This window comes from Hyposmocoma kahamanoa, unplaced genomic scaffold (genome assembly GCF_003589595.1).
Source record: "Hyposmocoma kahamanoa isolate Upper Pololo Valley unplaced genomic scaffold, ASM358959v1 289, whole genome shotgun sequence".
NCBI lineage: Eukaryota > Metazoa > Arthropoda > Insecta > Lepidoptera > Cosmopterigidae > Hyposmocoma > Hyposmocoma kahamanoa.
This window is the reverse complement of record NW_020653777.1, coordinates 1676653-1698821: the sequence shown is the minus strand read 5'-3', so window position 1 is coordinate 1698821 and position 22169 is coordinate 1676653. Positions and strand designations below refer to the sequence as shown.

The 22169-nt window shown below is 37.6% G+C and overlaps 1 protein-coding gene across 1 annotated transcript in view; it reads left to right on the top strand.

The window, feature by feature from the left end:
• The window catches only part of LOC113229161 (programmed cell death protein 4), a 39477-nt gene that overhangs the window by 1622 nt on the left and 15686 nt on the right, over positions 1-22169 (top strand). The window contains exon 2 of the mRNA XM_026462676.1: positions 6734-6891. Within this exon, the coding sequence (XP_026318461.1) occupies positions 6734-6891 (158 nt within the window). The remainder of the gene's footprint in view (positions 1-6733; positions 6892-22169) is intronic.

Genomic DNA, 22169 nt, shown 5'->3' with positions numbered 1-22169 from the left:
ACAAGGCATATAAAACTCTTTGCACTTCCTGACCCAATGCTGCCCCTTGATGGGCGTGAGAAGTTCCATACTGGGAAGGCACAGGCTTACAACCAGAGGACATCAAAACTGTTGAACCCAGTGAAGTCCTTCAGTTCATTAACACTGTCGGCCTTGGCTCAGAATTATAATTACTGGTCATCATAATAGATCAGTTCATGGTCGCAGTGATGAGCGGCTATGTAGGACCTGAAATAAGCCTTGAACAAGCCAAGTGACCTTAAATAAGCTTTGTGAAAGAGTTCATCCGGAGAAGTCCTGCCACCTTACCTAATTCTGCCATCTGCAATCTGCTCATAACTGTATTCCGGTGTTGGAGGGTAAAGGTGCTGGTGAAATTATAAGGACATGGGACTTGTCAACTTATTTCTCTCCGTGATGAGGGCAGTGCCAGTGCCCCACAGGTCTTTGCAAATTAAAGCTCTGAACTGCACTGCAACTGTTATGGATAGGCGAGTCGCTTACCACCTGGCGCACAACTTGGTCGCCACGTCGCTTGATATTATAAAAAATACAAAGTCAAATACATATTTAAATATTAACCTTTATTCTTAAAAGAGAAAAGTTCATTTTACAATGTGAAGATCAGCCCTAGGCTTCGTCAATAAGTACTACTTATAACACAAAAACATGGATTTACAAAAGATTTTGTCAAATGTTCCTAACCTAAAAAAATCCCACCCTGCATTGTGCCTGGTTCGAAAGTTCCCATTATAATGCCGAACAAAATAATTTATTTCGAACAACATATGAAATATGTTATAAAATTGATAAATGAATAATTTTTAATAAACAACCAGAAGAGTAGCCACCAAATTGATAAAGTTAAAGCACAGATAAGCTATTTGTGGTTTTACTTTTTATCTTTGTAATATGTAATCTTTTTATCTTATCATTTTATCCGTTTGTTTTTCATATATTTTTAAATTGCTAGAGGGGTCAAATCCCTAGCATTACTCCAATTCAAATTGCTGTATGAAATAAATGAATTGTTTTGCCAATATTATAATAAAAAAAGCATAAACAATATCATTGGTATTTTAAAAATGTTGTTTTATTTATGTTGTCTAGATTATGTTTGGGGTTGTATCCATTATTTTTCATGTATATCATGCCTTATGGTCTACCTATTCTTTTAAATGTGTGCCATTTCTGATGTTCTTTTTCATGTATGACATGCCTCACATTCTATCAGTTTGTCATAACTGAAGTAGTGGCTGTTATTGAAGTGCTGTATTTGTCGCATTTTCGAATCTATAAGAAATAATAAACGCCAGCAGTTAAATAATAATAACGCCCGCACTAGGGAAACCCTATCTCGCGGGTGCCGTGGACACACATAGACAACCACAAATTACACCCAAACTCACGAGAGAAATTAATGTAGGCCATACCAATATTTCTCTCGACTCGGGAATCGAACCCGGGACCTCTGCGTGGCAGTGCAGCATGGTAACCGTTCCGCCACTGAGGCAACCTACCACCTCTCAAACAGGGGCCGTGGGTTCGAATCGAGTCTCGCCTCTGAGGTTTCGGAATTTATGTGTGAAATTTAATTACAAATTGGAGTGCGGGGTGAGACAGGGAGGACTTAGTTCGCTTAGGTTATTCATTCAATTTGTACACGGACGAGCTGATCGTCGGACTCAGCAGAACGGGTATTGGATGCTCAATCGTTGGCACCACAGCCAATAATATAAGTTACGCGGATGATATGGTGCAGCTGTGCCCTTCGATCAGTGCGCTCGTTAGGCGGTTAAAAATTTGTGAGGATTACACGGCACATGGCTTAAGGTACAATACTAATAAAAGTGAGTTGTTAGTCTTTAAGGCTGGTAACAAAGCCCTCATATCAACCCTAACTGTGCAACTTTGTGGAGCTCCTCTCAAACAAGTGACACGATTTAAGTACCTTGGTCACGGGGTCACCGAAATCCTCTAAAATTCGCTTCCATTCCGTTCCGCCACAATATAAATTAAACCAGTGCTATTCAGAGCTTTAAATAGCAGAGATACGAAGAGTATAGTCACAGCACCTGTCACCCTGAGACTTGAGTACTCAACTCACGAGTAGTGCCACTGCGCCCGTTACTCTAAGACAAGTCTCATTTTATTTAGTAGCAGTAGAGTTCCCTGTGATAGAGTTCGTCCAGGGAAGTACTGCCACCTTACAATTCCGCCGCCAATCACGTAAGGTGAAATTACAGGCACATGGGACTTGTTAACTTATGTCTCAGTACGACGGCCACTAAGGCGGTGTCCTTCAGATCTTTGTGAATTAAAGCACTGAGTGACACTGGAACTGTTATGGACAGGAGTGTCACTTACCACCAGGCGCACGACTTGTCCGTTCCATCACTTCGTATCATAAAAAAAGTGCCGCTGTGCGCTAGTGTCTCGTTCCGTTCCGTCCGTAGTGATCTTGTTCCGTTGCACCGGAGCTTGATGTGCTGTTCTTAATGTCTGTACTAGATTTTCCATTCTGGCTAAAAATAAATATATCGGCCAAAATCATAACAATAACATGTTCTCTTATCAATAGGACATGCGTTATCAAACTTTTAACCGAGGTGTAGGTGTACTACTTATAAAATTATTATCTTCTGTTTACATTGTATTATTATTTAGTGGCTTGCTATGTATGATATTTATAATAATACTGAAAACGTGCCTTTAAGAATAAATTTTAGTATACTCCGTCTAACCATTTATTTCACTTTTCACATATCGTCTATTTAAAAGTAAAACCACATAAGTGATATAGGAAATGAAACTATTTTTCCGGATTTAAATCGCGTATATTTGTTTTTTCAAACAAACCGACGTTTCGGGCCCTTTACAGGTCACGGTTGACCAGTCAACCGTGACCATGGGACCTGTAAAGGGCCCGAAACGTCGGTTTGTTTGAAAAAACAAATATACGCGATTTAAATCCGGAAAAATAGTTTCATTTCCTATGTGTAACAATCGCGAAAACCTAAGAACTCGACACATAAGTGATATTTTAAACAAAGTCTTTAATTTATATAGCTATGGTAAGAAAATCACTATCTTTCTGCACGTGAAACACAATAACAAAAAAAGCTGTAAACTTAATAAGAGTTTTATTGCTGCACTGCCACGCAGAGGTCCCGGGTTCGATTCCCGGGCCGGGAGAAATATTTTTATGGCCTACATTTATTTCTCTCGTGAGGTTGGGTGTGATTTGTGGTTGTCTTTGTGAGTGTCCATGGCATCCGCAATACAGGGTCTCCCTAGTACGTGGCTATTAGTGTGTAAGCGTTACGTTACTTATCTGCAGAGAGATGGCGATTTTCTTACAACAGGTACATAATTTAGAGATTTTTTGTGGAAAATGTCACTTATGTGGTTTTACCTTTAAGGAGACGATATGCATGCCTTCGAAGTTCCGTAATTATAGACAAAAAATGCAATATTGCCTGGACTCTTTTATTTTTTAATTTTAGTGAAGCGACGTGCTCTTTAGCTTCGATATTTATCGAACCAACAGATTACGTAACGAAGATTATTCAAGTTGGTAAATTTTGATACCTGTCGAATAAATTATAATGAAATAAAATAAATTATAAATAATTATAATAAATTCTTACTGTTTATTATAATGAATCGTCGGATTTTTCTCCATATGAACAGGAATCATCACTTCAATCCTTGTTAACATTAATTATTGATTCTTGAGTACGCAAACTGTCAAATGCAACATTACAATTTCAATCAGACAATATCTTCTTTTTGGAACCTTCTTCACACATAGTTAAATTAAAATATTTTCTAACTGAAAAATGATATTATTCTATAAATGATTTCCTTAACGACAAAGATATAAATTGATATTGCCAATGATACAAGTAGGTACATACCTTCTATTTTGTGGTCTAGCCTATGTATGCCTAATAAAGTTTTTATATTTACTTGACATTGAATAATTTTATGCTATATTTTTAAACTATATATAATCTAATGTACTTCGTTTATTTTGTTAGATTGTAATAATTATTTGCATGCAGATTGCATGCATCTCTTAATTGAACTAAATTAAATATAATCCCGGACACATAAATCGAAGCCACCTTGCATTTTTATCCTTAAAAGGCAGAATATAAAAATATTGATATCACGGAATAAAATAGTTTTTCCCTTTTTTATAATTCAAATTATCAACAAGGACTCACGAAATGACGTTTAATATACCAATTCCAAAATAGCTTAGTAGTTTTCGATCAATCAAACATTGTTTTAAGCTTAAGCCAATTAATACTGAAAATGCAAGGTTTCCCGACTTACGTGTCCGGGAGTGTGTAATATATTGCAATGCCCTAACAGAGTTTATGTTTTACTGTCACTGTGATATTTTTTAAGATCAATTGAAATAATTGTACATGTAAAGCAATAAATGAATAAATAAATAAAAAACGTTGAGTGAGCATTACTGCGTTCCGGTTTTGAAGGGTAAGAGTACTTGTCAAATTACAGGCACATGGAACTTGTCAACTTATGTCTCTTGGTGACAATATTTGTCACATCTTCACTCTTTCACAGATCTTTGTCATTTAAAGCTCTGAGTGGCACTGCAGCTGTTATAGACAAGCGCGTCGCACTATTGCCTCAACTTGTTCGTTCCGTCACTTCGTATCATGTAATAATTACAACTATTTGCCAAGTTTTATTGAAATCGGTTATCGGAAAGTGCGCGAAACCGGATTCATCCACTAGTTTGCTACCCTTAGATGTGGCATATTTTCTTCAAATTTAAATGAGACCAATACTGAGGTACCAAAAAAAGAATTATCAAAATCGGTTCACAAATGCCGGGGTAATCGCGCAACGCACACACAAAAAATACAGTTGAATTAAGAACCTCTTCCTTTTTGAAGTCGGTTAAAAAAGCCAGTAGTGATGGTGCCATTTTGTCACTCAACTTAGTATCTCACGGGCCATCACAATTTTAGAACGCATACAACGCATCTGCCTCCTTAACACTAATGATTGTGTGACTTAAGAGATCATTTATAAATAAAAACTTGATGAGGATCAATTATCGAATTGTTTTCTAATTAGTATTTTTTAGATATCTGGTTATTCCAGTAAATAAACTCAAAGCAGAGAGTCCCAAACTTTTCTGTCGCTTATGCCACGTGCTATTTTTTTTGTTTTGCTTTAGGAGTTCTGTTTGGTGTTATTCAATGTTATTATTGATACTCCGTAAAGTTTAGCTGGTTTAGAATGACACATGCCAAACGAATGATGCATAAACCAGTGATGGGATCAGTGTAATCGAGAATTGATGTTAAATTATGTATATTTTTTACGATATGGTGAAGATACCAGCAAGTCGTGCACCTGGTGGTAAGCGACACGCCTGTGCATAACAGTTCCAGTGCCGTTTAGAGTTTTAAATCGCAAAGATATTGAGTATACTGCTACTGCGCCCGTGACACTTAAGTTGAAAAATCCCATGTGCCTGTACTTTCACCAATGCCCGTTTATCCTTCAAACTGAACTGACTGAAAGGCTTCATGTAATGCTTCATGTTACTACTTGGCGGCAGAAAGAGGTAAGATAGCAGTACTTCCCTGGACGAGTACTTTCACAAGGAGCTCGACTGCTAACTACTACAGCGGGCTACTACGCCCTCCGCCAGTGATACGCCTTCACGGACGTCTCTGGTTGTCGACTCGGACTTGGGCATGGACTCGCTGAGATTTGTGGTCAGCTGCAGAGAAGGACATGTTTGTCTGACAGAGGTCTGTGATCCCTGTACACTAGCTGATCTGGGGTCAGAATCCGAACTTATTATGCGCGCACAGGTTATAGTGCCCTTCTCGTATACCTAAGGATCGGTAGGGTAGGTCACTATAATTAAAACTAACGTAGAAAGATATAGGGCTGCTAACTACTACTGCTTGAAGCATACGTATGTATGTTTTATCCTATTCAATGTCATTCGTTGTTCCCCGTAAAATTAGACTGACACATGTTAAAAGAATAATGAATGAGCTAGTGAAGGGTGGGCCACGGTCAGTGAAATCGAGAATCGATGTTAATACATCGGCTGACCCATGGACATATTTGTTATAATATCTCACATTACTGCTTGGCGGAATAAATTGGTATGGTGGTAGTACTTTGAAACGAAAGTGCAAGGAATGGCTTTTTTGCAACAGAAGTCTTCATGTTGCTGATCGGTTGTGGAATAGTAATCCGTAGTTGTCTGGTAACAGTCATTTGTACCCGTTGCCGTCCTGTTTAGATTTATTTGTTTCTGCTTTATGTGTTTGTGTGGTATGACTATATACTTTAAATATTATCACTCGTAACCAGTAAATAAAAAGAGATTAACGATGTTGATGTAGATCACCTTTTGTGGACAGAGAATACAGGCGGAGACTGGCGGTGACTGCACCCACTTCGCAAAATGACTCCCGGACGCAAAACATCCACTTCGCAAAATGTTCGTTTCGCAAAATGTCCCTTTCGGAAAAGGCCATTAACGTAGAAATAGAAATCAGAGTAGCTTATAGTTTATTAGTACATGTATCATGTGGTTTTCTGTATATTTGTGTGTGTTTGATGAATAAAGTCCTATTTAATTTACTTTTCTGGACGAACTATTTCATAAGCAGCTCTTTTGCTACTAAAAAGCCAAAGAATAATAATAATTTTTTGTCGGCAGGTGGCGCCGGCGGCAAAGGAGTGTGGGGAGCGCCCGGTTCGGAGCTCCTCGAGGAGTACGTCGAGGATGCAAACGACCCCAACTACGACTCTGAGGCAGTCAATGGAGACGTCGAGTTTAAACAAGTTATCGTCGAGCCGGAACCCGAGGAGATCATCGTGAGTACTATAACATACATCGAGTGTTTGTAGTATACAGGGTGACAAGTTGAACGAGATAAATATTTAAAAAGGCGAATGAGTTGCTGATACTCATACCGAATATGTAAAAAAAACCCTACCTTAGGAAATGAAACTATTTTTCCGGATTTAAATCGCGTATATTTGTTTTTTCAAACACACCGACGTTTCGGGCCTTTTATAGGTCCCATGGTCACGGTTGATTTCAACCGAGTGAGAGTCAGCCGTGACAAAAAAACAAATATACGCGATTTAAATCCGAAAAAATAATTTCATTTCCTATGTGTAACAATCGCGATAACCTAAGAACTCGATAAACACTACCTTATTTTTAAATATTTTTCTCTAAGGAAAATACTGCCTCTAACATTATTTATCTGGTATCTCGCGCAGAGTATTACAAAGTGTTTTTTTTACACATTCGGTATGGGTATCAGCTACTCATTCGCCTCTTTTAATATTTATCTCGTGCAACCTGTCACCCTGCACAATAATTATAACTTTTTTTTGTAATAAAATCGACCACAAAATCAAAATCAGCTTTCGCTGTGTTCGTTCCCGCGGATATCTGCTGTACCACTGTCGAGGAGTTCCCCTCATCTATCTGCCATTTCCATCATCAGATAATTTCTAGGTCACCATAACATTTTATTTTCTTTAAAATTAAATGTCAAGTTTTATTGAAATCATTTAACGGAAAGTGTGTGAAATTCAATAAACCGGATTCATCCCCTATCTTGCCCTTAAAGTCGGAATATTTTCTTCAAATTTGAATGGGTTCAATACTGACGAACCCTTTTTCCATCAAAAAAATAATCATCGAAATCGGGTAACATACACACACAAAAATAATAACCAATTTGAGAACCTCCTCCTTTTTTGAAATCGATTAAAAACAGAAGACATTTAATACAACAACATCACGACATAAAAACGCAAAAAGAGTAAATAAAAAAAAAGAAACAAAAACCAAAGGAAGAAAAAAACCAAACATGTCAAAGTCTAAACAATCAACAAAATTTGAAATTTATATGATTTATGTCCACTTGCATTATATTTAAGCAACCAATGCTTGCAATGCAATAGGCATTCTTAATGCATTGTGTTAAGAGTGTTATCAATTTAGTAGCAAACAGTAGAGCTCCATATGAAAGAGTTCGTCCAGGGAAGTACACTGTTTTGTGTTGTAGGTTTATTTTAAATTTAAAGTTTTATTGAAAATTGTTAAACGCCAACAATGTTCTTTTCGGTAGCGGTATTGGTAGCGAATATGTAATCCTAGTACGAAATTCAAAACATAATACATAACTTCAACACTATACACGCAACGTCTACATATGTTATTTACGTAAGCCGTGTTTATTCAAATGAGAAATTGCTTTATTTCCCTTGTACATATAAAAATACAGATGGTACAACACCTTCTTACACTAGCTGTCGATTTTACTTTAAAATATAACTCTTGATGATAAAGGCCTTGTGACATAAATTCGCGGAATACTGTACAAAAGAACAAAGATTTTTTCCATAAATTTTGTGTAGCAGTGTAACCTATCACAAAGTCGAAATTTTTTTTGTCCGAAATAATGTTTGTTCGAATTTTCATTACACCGACAACCGAATTATAACAAAACAGTTGTTCTTTCAGGATATGTTGAATGTTTATCGCAAAGACACGATTAGGTTCGGTTAGATTAGGTTAAGTTAGGTTTAAAAAAATAGATATAGATATAGAATAGATAGAAAAAGATAGGTATCCATTTATTGGATTATTCACGCTCTCAACTCATTGAGTTCAAAAGGATACTTACTTATTTCTGCCGCCGAGCAGTAATGTGAGCAGTACTGCGTTCCGGTTTTGAAAGATAAGGGTGCTGGTGAAACTACAGGCACATGGGACTTGTCAACTCATGTCACAGGGTGACGGGTGCCGTGATAGTGCCGCTCAGATCTTTGTGATTTATAGCTCTGAGTGGAAATGCGTTAGCAATGGACAGACGTGGCTCTTACTATAAGGCGCTCGACATGTTTGTCCCGTCGTTTCATATTATCATAAAAAAATCCATTGAAAGTCAAATAATTTATTCCATAGATAAGAAAAATGTACACTCGAAAACGTCATTTTTTTAGGTATACTGCTCGCTCCGCCCTGTCCTCGTAGAGTGGGTAAACCGGTCCCACGGGCCACTGTCGTACCACCTTGTGCAGGTGCTGACCGGGCACGGCTGCTTCGGTCACTACCTGCACAAGGTGGCGAGGAGTGAACCGTCCCCGTCGTGCCACGAGTGCGACGCTGCGGATGACACCGCGCAGCACACCCTAGAGGTGTGTAGCCGGTGGGATGAGCAGCGCCGCACTCTGACGGGGACTGTAGGGCAGGACCCCTCGCTGCCGAGCGTGGTTGCCGCTATGCTCGATAGCGAGGAGTCCTGGGATTCGGTGGCCTCCTTTTGCGCAGAGGTTATGTCGCAAAAGGAGGCCGCGGAGCGGGTGCGCGAGGACGCGGCGGACGCGCACCCGCTCCGGCGCAGACGTACGGGGAGAAGGCGAAGGCTGTTCGCTGCTTGCCTGATCCCCTAGTGAGACCAGCGGGCTCTGGACAGGGACTCTGGAGCCTGCATTCCATGGCCTCACTCGTCTGGGGGGCGGGTCGGAGGACAACCGACTCGCCCCTCCGTTGGCGCGGGAGCCCTGGCGTAAGCTAGGGCGGCCGGGCGGCGACGTGGTGAATGCTCACTGATCCCATGGCGCCGACTCAACCGGCGAGGTTGAGCGGGCGGGAAACCCGGGGGGGTTTTAGTGGGGCAGGCCCTCCAGTTTGGAGGGAGAGTCCCCACATAACCCCTGAGTCTCCCTGGGCTCAGAGGTATCCATAAAGATTTCCCCCCGTAAAAAAAATAAATAAAAGGTATACTGCTCGTTCACTATGCTCACTTCCCTGAGAGGAACGAGCAAGAAACTCAAGGGATTGCTCTTTTCAAATAAATATGAATGCTATGGAATACCCTTTGAATTTGTGTGGAATGTAGAGTCATGTCGTCTTTCCTACATCTTCATTTAACACGTAGTCTTAAATTTTGTAATATGACTTTTCAATTAAATGAAATGATAATTATAATTATAATATGCTCCGGAATATTATTGTAAAAATGTATACAGTACCCAAAAAAGAATCGTTTACCTTAGTTAAACGAAATCGTGGTACCATGAGTATGGACTTAGTTCTAAGGTTAATATTATAGATGCCTTCTTTCTTAATGAAATTATGTATACTTTACGGACTCACAAAATATTTGATGCCACATTGCATAATAATTATAAACAAATTATTTACAAATTTGCATCGAGTATTTAACCAGAAATAGAGACGAAATGTCATGTAATTTGTTTGAAAACTATTCTGCCATATCATTACTGTGAAAACTGCGCTCCGATTGGCCAGCCCGAAACAATTGATGGGTGTCGACAATTATTTCACTTCAAATCGACCAGTTAACTTGAGCTTTGCTATAATGGACGAAAATTGCAAAATTGCATGTTTAATATTTAATTACCGATGAAATTTGACTCCGTTTGTTTTGTAATTAGATGTTTTGCTGTTTTTCTCCACATCACTGAATGGAACAGCACGCCATTGCTAGATATATTATTTTTATTACAATAAATACAGAATATTTTTGGAATATACGGAGACGTACACACAGGTCAGTTCTTGGCGCTGCCTTTATTTCAGTGCAAACGAGATTTGATATTTTCAAGTGATGTATCACTGATGAGGTACCAGGAATGTATGGCCCTTATTTCGTCTCTATTTCTGGTTATATACTCGATGCAAATTTGTAAGAAATAACGACATTGAGCGACGAAAAGTTTCAGAAAAGAATTGTGGTTTTCCGCACCACACCTCAAACTCGTATGTTATTGTAAACAAAGTCTAATCTGCAAGGTCGCGCCGTCACCCGCCATCGCCGATCGACCGGCAATAATGCGATTTCGATTAACGGGCTGCCAAGAAAGTAAATAATGCTAAAAGAGAGAGATAGCAATAAATATCTCAAGAATATAAGTCTGTGAAATGAAAATACCTAGTTTATGCCAGCGTGGTACAGTCAACAACACATGAAGCTCGAATATCGCCTCCAGTGCAACGGAACGAGATCCGACAATGTGTAACTTGATGTGCTGTCTGTACAATAAGTTTTTTTATAAAAAAGCGACCTCAAAAGTTCGTGGAATTACTATCTATTTGCAAAGTTTTATTGAGATCGGTTACCGGAATGTGCGCGAAACCGTACCACCACCACCCAAACCAAACCATATGTATTACTTTCTGAAGTTAGGTACAGATACTTTGGTCTCTGATTGTAATCTACATTTAGAGTCAAAATGATTTTTAATTTGACCGCTATTGAAAACTTAATTTAAAATTAAACGTAACGAACAAATAGTGTTTTTTTAATTATAGTAGCCGTAGAGCTTGTGAAAGAGTTCGTCCAGGGTATTACTGCCATTTTACCAATATCTGCCGCCAAGCAATAATGTCAGCATTACTGTGTCTGCGGTTTTAAAGGGTGAAGGGTGCTGGTGAAATTATAGGCACATGGGACTTGTCAACTTATGTCTTAGGGTATCGGGCGCAGTGGCAGTTCGCTTGTTCCCAGTCGTCACTACAGGCTTTGTTCCCACTGGCGACAAATGGGATAAAATCCCATATGTTACCAGGTGGTGACAAATGGGATGAAAACATCTGTTGTTGCCATTGTGTGCAACAACAGATCTTTTTAGCCAGTGGTGACGACCGGGGTTACCATCAGTCACTTGATATTATATAAAAAAAAGTAATACTACAATTACTAATGAGCACCTTTCTATTACTTATAGTTCGTCCTTTTAACGGCATACTATATTGAAATTTCCAAAAAAGGAACAGTGTTCCATAATAAATTCTCATAATATTTGTCTTTTCTGGATTTCAAAGGGGGGACCATACTTTTTTAATATGATTTATTTATTAAACAAACATTCTTGTGAACTCACAGCGTAAGCTAAAGCGTCCAACAAGACTGAAAAATTAAACTTCAAAATAAAGTAAAATATAACGTACTAGATTCAAAATAGCACTTAAAAAGTAAACAAAGGAAAGAAAGGAGATATATACCGGCAGGTAATTGGTATGATTGCTTGGTATATTTATTATTATTTTTGCTTGCGGTTGTGAGGTAAGTTTACAGTCATATTTTAAACAAAGTATAACCGACCGTTAATAATGGATTTATTTAATAACTTTGCGAAGCAAAACAATGGGCTCTAATTCGTTACGCATTTCTCCTAACTACATTTTATTACTTTCGTTTTATAAATACCTTGGTTAATTTGTAGTCCTCTATTTCTATTGGTGACATGCTTGTGCAACAGCAACACTTGACGAAAAATTTCTTCTGGAGCAAACCACGATAACTTAATTAGCATTAATCTTGCATTCCTATATTTTAGGCCATCTTAAAAATGTATATGTATATACTTCGTTTCAATCCATTTTGAACAAAAAGTAAACAAACAAGTCACTGACCCGACCATAGACGGTTTAGTGATGGCTAGTTGTAACGCCAACTACAAATCGATTAATTAATTGAATGAATCGATTTGTTCAATTAAGTCATACTAGCGGTTTTCCTTACATAACCTATATACGCATATTTAAAATTTCAATTTAAATCCTCCTTCAAATCCTTACACTTAGATACTCGTTCGATTGCGATTGAAATGTTCGATTTAATAATCGATTACTAAATTTTGATTGATTGAACCGAATGTTTTTTTTTTCGAACAGCACTATGCAACCATAGGCAAGTCATAGAAGTATAGAAGAATAATAATAATCTCACTTTTGGACTACCATTTTTCAAATACGATTTTACGATGCTATTCAAATGAATATTGTTGGAAAAAGTGATGATATATCAAGTCGAAATCTTCGAAATATGCGTGAAAGTGTGACTTATTCGATTTATCGAGTGATTGCTGTAGAATTTTAACCAAACAGATTTGTTTACTTTTTGTTCAAAATGGATTGGAACAGACTATAAAAGGATTTTCATTTTTCTTATAATCTATTTCGCCTATTAACTCCGTAAACGCTGTTGGATAAGGATATCGTATCCGAATCCGAATCGAACGTTTAACTGAATAGCTCGGAAAGCGCCCTTCGATTCGAGAACGATATCCTATTGAACGATTCTATTAAAATATCGAAGAGTTTTGAATCGGGATCCTGAAGTTCATTCAAGGTCCTTTCACCGTCTGCCTAGTGACAAATGCAAGCATTTCGTTTAGGAGTCAAGTGATCCGGTTCAAAGGACCTAATTAAGACAACTCAGTAGGATTTCTTCTTCGATCTTAGCCAGCCATCGCACCAACCAGTCAAGGTTATAGACGCCGTCTGTTCGCCAGCGTTAGGGCGCGTTCCCACTATGTCGTCACGTTTTATTATCGTTGGACGACTGTCGTGTCTAGCCTGTTCCCATATCACGACTATCTGTCGTGGACGATTTTTTATCGTTGAACGACTGACGTGATTAGCTGTTCCCACTAGATCGTGACGACAATTTATCGTTTCACGACAGCCTCCTTGCCCATCTTTGGCTACGACCCAACGCTACTGCAAGCGAGTAGAGGACGCGGGGTATGAGAGGGGAGGGCAGGGAGCAGAATAGGTGCGGACAGCGATAAATAAAACGTGACGACAATAGGAGCTGCGATAATCTGTCGTCACGTTTTTATCGTGACTTTTTTTTATCTTCTGACGACTGTCGTTCTAGCTGTTCCCACTGTGACGACAGTTTGTCGTTGTAACGATAAAAAATCGTGAACGACAGTTAATCGTGTGGTGCTATATGTGAACAACTTCATTTAAATATACAAGCCACAACACTGTAAACTGCACGACAATCTGTCGTCACGACATAGTGGAAACGCGCCCTTAGGAGTCAAATGATCCGACTCGCAGGACCAATGATAAAGAAGACTGAACAAAAGAATTACCACACTTATTTACGTCGAATCGAATTTTTCGACTTTTTTTCGCTGTTATTGCATGGGAATAAAGCTTTTTCTAACCAGCTTAATGCGATTCCGTGTCGATAAGTTTAGTGACTCCATTTATTCGACACGAATTTCATCGAGCTCCTCCGCGTGGTCGCTAAGGGGAGTCATGGCAAAATACGCTCTATTTATTTAGCTTTTACGTTTTAACTTAAATAAGCGTCTCGGGCATGCGAGCGAGTCTGGCTTGAATTTGGTCTACGCGGCGCGCGGCGGCACGCGCGGCGGCCGCGCGACGACCGCTTGACGACCGCGCTTTTGTATTATTTAGAGGAATTAAAATGTTGCTGCCTAGTAAATATCTTTCAGATTCGCCATTAATTTATATGAAGGCGTGGTAACTGGGCGGAAATCTTTGGGATCGTGAGACTGGGCGCTTATGCATCGATTCGGACAAGAGCAAACTAAAGTCAATTAATCACCAAAGTCACATTTCATAAAATTTTACGTCTTATAAATTTACTCTTTTTTTTTTGACGGGTGAGTGACGGGACGAACAAGTCGTGCGTCTGGTGGTAAGCTACACGCCTGTCCATGTAATTGTACTACTGTATTTGCATGTATATGATTGTACTTAAGGTAAATAAATGATTTGATTTGACTAAGTATAAAGATACTTCGTGTGGTGCCAGCTGCGGTAACAAAAGAGTCACTAACTCAGTATTTACTGGAAAACGCGTTCCCAGCACTAGTTTGCATCACGAGTAGGAGTAGAGCTCCTTGTAAAAAGTTAGTCCGGAGAAGTACTGGCACCTTACCTATTTCTACTGCCAAGCTACTGCTTGGCAGTAGAAATACACATTCATAGTAGAAATCTTATTACTATGTGAGCATGACTGTGTTCCAATTTTGAAGCGTAAGGCTACTGGTGAAATTACAGGCTAAAGAACGGCCAAGAAACTCTAGGGATTGCTCTTTACAAATAAACGAAATGCTATGGAATACACTTTGTAAATAAAAATATTCAAAGTTTGTAATGAAAATGTATTATTTTAACGCCAAAGATTATTTTACATATGATAAAAATATAGATAACGTAAAAGCCCAATAAACCCCGATAGGACTCAGTGAAAATTATCAACTTTATTTCAATAATTATGATCAAAAAAGAATTGGAATTTTTTTGTATATGTACTAAACTATTGCAGACGACAAAAGTAAAGAGAATAAAGAGAGAGAGTGGAGATCCATAGTCTAGTGAGAGGCAAGAATTTTCTACTAACTATTACACCGTTACATCGTTAACAAATAAGGAGTTATAAAAACTTTACAATATAAAGTCTCAATTGAAACAATTTTTATAGGTTTGAATCGCGTATATTTCTTTTTTTCAAACTAACCAACTTTTCGGATACAGGTCCCATGGTTACGGCTGACTGAGATGATAAAGTCAAATTATCACTTGACTTTACCATCTAGGTCAGCCGAGATCACGGTACCTGTAAAGGACCTGGGAATCTACTCTCGTACTCCCTCCGACGTCCACCCGAAACAAACCAAATGTAACCAAATTTAAAAACAATGCCAAGGATGAAGCTTCATTCGCATTTGACATTGTTTGTTTCGGACGGATGTTGAACGGAGAACGAGAGTACAGGTCCAGAAACGTTGGTTTGTTCGACAAAAAAAACAAATATTTTCTCTATATGCTCGGAGATATTTGCATTACTGTTAAAAAACGAACGTTAATCCGAAAGAAAAACGAAAATCCATTACTATCCGTTGCTTTAAACTTTTAAATCTATCTACTAACAATGAACTATGTAAACAAGCAAAAAAACTGATACTGCCAACTGCGCAGTGTTCGTAATTGCGAGAATGAAAAATACCTACCTGTATCGCTTTTTTAAAAAAAGCTGGTAAAGTAAACTAAAGTGCTTCGTTATTCTTTTCCGTTTTTCGTTTTGTTCGTATTTTCGTCGCGAAAATGAGTTCTAGTTAGAAGAGATAACGATAACGAAAATACAGTTATTACCATAGCTGTATTTAACATTCAACCACATCATCAGCAGTTCAGCAGACTACTATTAATCTGCCTAGAAAAACAATAACATTTTCTTTAAGCAAATGTCCTAACATGTCAAGTATTATTACTTTTCATATTAATTAATGTTTTTTTACTATTTCTATTATACATTTTCCTCTCTTCGGTCTTTTATTATTTCCTCATTGTTTGAGAAAAGCACTATATATGCCTCGGCGTGAACGGGGATTGCTTGACTTGTATTAATACAAGCAGCAATCCTTACTTCCCGAACTCTGCAATAATGTTTAATAAATACGCGATTTAAAATCGTGAAAACAGTTTCATTTCCAATGTGTAGCCTAAAAAGTCTAGAATGTAATGTCGTTTATTTTTCTTAATGGTAAGTTCTAATTAAATTTAGTTTCCGTTGATCCAAATCGATGCGTATGACGTAGTTGTGACGTAGTCACAGTATATCTAAGGCTTCAATTTTTTAGAACATAAATCAGTGTGCCAGACAACTACAATATTACCTGGAATCAAACTAGATGATTATTTGTAAGATGAGACCTTAGCAACGGAATTCACGGCATGCACTACCCAGAACACCCAGACCAGAACAAATTCTCCTTATCGTATCGATATGGCGCATACATAACGTGACCATTATTTTTTTCCCTCAAAGCGGGACGACTGTAAATTTGTATTGTTTTAAAAATAAACCACAAGATTACTATAGTTACTAAATTTGTTAATGTTTAAAAAAAACTTTAAAAAATAGCCCGGCACGTCACGGCTCAAATTCTTTCCTGCCAGTGCACATCGAGTACAGACGTACATACCTACATCTAAATAAAAGTTGCGAGTGACGAGATTTATTTGCTGCTACACTTTAGCTTTTTTTATATTTATTGTCGCGTCTGTCCTGTTTTGTCAAAGCGGGACATTTTTAAATATTTTGGGGGCACCGGGACACGAAACTTAAAATCGGGACCTATGGTCACGTTACGCATACACTACTGCTATAGTGCTTGCCATCGTGTTGAGAGGATTTTGCTAATTGACGTAATGTACTTGCCGATTGTCGCCTAGGGTCTACTCTTGTCCTCGGACCGACATCAATCCAAAACAATTATGTGTGTGTGGACTGAGGGCCCACATGATTTTTGCCAGTTGTAAAGCATTTTGTAAAACGCATCCGGGAATTTGTAAAGCATATATTAAAAAGCTATACCACCTAAGGTGCGGTCTCTCAGCTTCAGCTCCAAAGCTTCCACTTCTGGGCAAGTATTTAGTTATTTAATTTTTATTTAGTTTGCAATTATATTTTTTAATTTGCAAGTTTAAACATTTACACAATGAACAAAACAAAATTTGGCAATGATTATAATTGTTATACTGTTCGTTATATGGTCAATGGAGTAAATTAATTAAAATATTTATATTATTTACCCGCAAAGTTTATATATATGTACATATATATACATAATATTTTTTTTTAAATTTTTTTTTTATTCTTATGGTTTTCAGAGGTATATATGTGCAAAACAGGTTATGTAGAATCTTACTGAACATTTTATAGTTTATATTTATGTCATTTTGTTCCGTAGAGAGCGCGTGCCAGTTAATTTCTTGTAGTTTCTGTTTAAATCTATTAATATTGTGATTAGAAAATATTCGTTTAGTTATCATGTTTATGTTTTGTTCGTGATTTTTTATATTTGAGTTTATTTTTAGAATCATTCCTTTATAGTCCGATAAGTCCTTCACTTCTGTGGTAATCTCTTTAAAATTTTCAAATATTAAATCTATGCATGTGTTTGTGTTCTGAGTTGTTCGTGTTGGTCCACAATTTTTTTGGTAAAAATTGTAACCAACCATAATGTTTTTTAGTTCAAGGGAATTATTTGAGATTTCAAGCATGTTAATATTAAAGTTTCCTCTAATTACAAAATTTTTAGAATTTTGTCTTTTTTTAATTGTTCGAATAAACCTATAAGAGTTTCATAGAAAAGTTTTGTTTCACGTTCGTTCCAATGCAGACATATAATTAATGTATTTTGGCATTCAATTTCTAATCCACATATCTGGAGAATATATTCCACCGACAAACCTGCTATATCTTTTCTTTTATCACATTTTATTTCTCTTTTGTTAGTATACATACACCCCCATCTCGATAATTCTTACGATTAAAATGCGCTGATAATTTGTATCCGTTCATTAGACATTGATTAAGTATATAGTTTAAGTATAGTTTCACAGTGTTGAGTCAAACACTATTCTTACAATATGGAAGGTATAGGTATAGGTTATACATTCACTCACATGCACTTCGACAGACTAAACCAGGTGTAACATGTATACATGGATTTAATAAGTCCACTCACTAATGTAAACGCGGTCCTTAGTTATATGGGTCAACTTTTAGCTGTCGAATTTTGTAATGCAGTAAGCAATGCAGATGGCGAATAAACATACCGATTGCGTTTTCTGCAACTGCACGTCGGCAGCACTTGCCGCTTGCAATTGACTGGATTCCAATTTCAAATTTTGTAATTGCGGTGCAGTTGGAATTCACTTAAAATTTCGTGAGCCGCACTTCAAAGACTATCTCCAATTAATCAGAAGGTTTCGCGTCGTATCTAAGCAAAGCCTTGGTATCGCACAGACCTCGTTCCATAACCTTATTGATACAAACGTTGCATAAACTTGTGAGCCTACGCGAAAATAGGGTGCGGTGCCAGTATCAGCGCGAGCAGATATACATAGTAGATATGTACTTCTATACTGTATTTACTGTAAGCGGATAGCGTTATTCGGTATTTCAATAGTATAAAAGCTTGATTCGTTGTTAGTCTGCAAGTGAAATGACTTTTATTGCAACAATGGTACAAAAATAGTTGTTACATGACATTTTAGAACCACGTGGACACTGTCAGGGCACAGCAAAATATACTTAATTCTAGTTAGCCTTATATAACATTATTTACTCTTAAAACCTATTTCCAATAATTAAGATAGTGTGTGTTAAAAAACTACTTGGTTACGAGCAGGGTACTTTATATTACTCGTTATCGTGCATGAACTCTGAGACAGAGTAGTATGCTTTTTTATTAAAAGTGCCTTCAGATTGGAGGTGAATAAACTGTTTTTGGCTATTTTTTTATATTATTGGATATTTTATTATAAGTTTGTACTGATCCGTAATGTAGACATTTTTTTAATATTTCCAGGATCGATTCTGGGAGGATTGACTTGTCATGTATATGTGTGTTTGTGTTTATAGCATTAAAACAAAATATTATGTTTAAATTGGTGACAAGATAACCATTAGTTCTTATTTTGTACAGGAAGATGAATACTTTTTTATTTTCCAAGAATAGGATTACATTGCATTAATATTGCAGTACTATATTTCATAACCCTACTTTACCAGTGTATTTTGCACACAGTTTGTATGATAAATTAAGGCCATCAAAAGTCAAACAGTTTAAAATGTTGTTATACAATTATTAAAAATTTTTTCACATTACTGTATCATAAATAATCTACTATATAAATAAGGTACTATTAAGGATACTATTACACATGTGGTTGTTCAAATTGAAATGTACATTATTTCATAGGCAAACAAACATACACACATCAAAAAAAGTTTGCGATCAATAGCATAAGCTCCTATAATTCTTTAAATTTAACTTTATCAAGAAAAAATCTATGTTGTATGCTTTCTTTAAATAGGAATACCCTGTTTGAAATTAAAATATAAAACTATTTTTTATTATTTATTTTAAAAAATTGAGCCATTAATCATAATGTAGTAGTGATAGAAATTTCATAGAAAGAAAAAGACTGTTTAATTAAACTTAAACAACAATTTATTATTAAAAGGTGTGAATTCAATATAAAATAACTCCTCCCCTGGCTCGAATACATGCGAAGATCCTCCTGGGCATGCTGAGGATCAAGTTATCCAGCATTTCCTGGGGTAACCTATCCCATTCTTCAATAGCGGCTTCCCTGAGCTCTGGAACTGTCTGGGGACGTGGCTCACGGTTCCATACTGCTCGTTTAAGAGCATCCCACGCGTGCTCTATTGGGTTTAAGTCGGGCGAGCCGGCAGGCCAGTCTAATCGTGTGATATCGTATTCTTGAAGAGCAGGATTGACTCGTTGAGCTCGATGTGCGGGCGCATTATCATCGACCAGTACAAATTGGTGCCCATGGTTTACTCGGAATGGTCTGACGATATCATCAATAGCAACTGCTTTGTACATGTCTGCTGTCATGAAGCCCCGATACGGGATCAAAGGCGTTCTAGCTCCAATCATAATGCCACCCCAAAAGGACACCGATTTTCCGCCTTGCTGAACTGTTCCAGTGGCAGTTCTTTGTCTTTCACGGTCGCCTGGTCTTCTCCAGACACGGACACGTCGGTTATCTGGATGAGTGCTGATTCGGGATTCGTCAACGAAGAGACAGTTTTGCCAAATGTTTTCGTCCTCACCTTCTTCATTTTGCCGAAGTCTAGCCCACTGCAATCTTCGTTGTTGACGTTGCCGTGAATTGAGCGGAGCTCGCCAAGACCTCCGTGCTCGTAATCCAGCCTGGTGCAAGCAATTGCGAACGGTCTGCGTGCTAACTTCAAGCCCAGAGGCGGCCCTGACTTCTGCTTTTATTTTAGTGGCGTTGATTGTTGGATCACGGGCTGCCAGCAATCTAATATAGCGCTTTTGGGCAGCTGTCAAAACAGTTGGGCGACCGCTGCGGGGTCGGTCAGCTAAATTCCCCATTCCGTGATACCTCTGCAACGTAGCCACGACACAGGATTGGGATATAGCAAGTCTGCGTGCTATTACTCTCGTGGTGTATCCTTCTTCCCTCAAAGTTACTATTCTAGCTCGTAAAACCTCTGATAATCCTCTTGGCATTTTTTCAATCACAACTTTCCGCGAAAAATATCTTGAATCGCTTATAATTGACTAAATCAGATTTCTGAATGAGCGTAAGCTAGGACTGAAAGCCTTTTTATATGAAAAAACAATTGAACGGGGTCATTGTTTTATGTTCTAATTTATTTTTAAATAAAGAATCTAAAAAGAAGAAAAAATCATAATATAATCTACAGTAACAAAAAAGATTTCAGTTTTTCGAAGTGATCGCAAACTTTTTTTGATGTGTGTACTTCAACACTCCATTTATCCTCGGATGATTGAATAAGAAACTCTAAGCTCGTTCTAAATAATATTTGTTGGGTAACTTCATACACTTAATTTTTCACACAATCTATCCGACTTTACTTTGGTCTTACTTTTGTTTTAAAATCGTTCCATCTAAATTCAGTCCTTTCCGTAAAACGTGAGTCTAATCGACTAGAGTCATAGTACTCGCATTATATAATAATAATTATGAGTAAAATTCCAATATAATGTGTTACAATTTTGTTGCTGTAAAACTACCGCTATGTTTCCCGCTTACACTGACACCACACTACAATATTTCGGGTCAATGCCCTTTGTGTGTGTCTCGCTCACTAGATACGTTGTAAATATGTACACAGCGTAGTATATCGTATATAATATACAACGCGTACATGCTGTGTTGCAACTTATAAAAAGAGCGAGAATGTTCTAGGTTTTTTAAGTACATATAATGAAGGTCGTTTGTATCTCAAGTGTAGATGTAAAAGGCGTAATATTAAGCCATAATAATACTGTAGTAGTAGGGATAAGACGTCTTGCGGAGCATTGTACTCATTTACATAGTTTTTAGTAGCAGTAGAGCTCCTTGTGAAAGAGTACGTCGAGGGAAGCCCTTCGGTACAATTAGTCTACTTTCCCGATCGGTCTACTTTAATGATGCGTCTACCCAGACAATCTCAGTACAGAGTACTAAAAACCCCGACCTCAAAAGTTTGTGGAATTACTTATCTATTTTCACAGTTTTATTGAAATCGGTTACCGGAAAGTGCGCGAAACCGGATTCACCCCCTGGTTTGCCACCCTTGGAGATGGAATATTTTTTTCAAATTTAAATGGGACCACTACCTACTGACTCTGTCCAACAAAAAAAACCGTCAAAATCGGTTCACAAATAACTGGAGTACAAAAAAATACAGTTGAATTGAGAACCTCATCCTTTTTTTGAAGTCGGTTAAAAACTCTCTACTTGATTTTGTTTTTTCAAA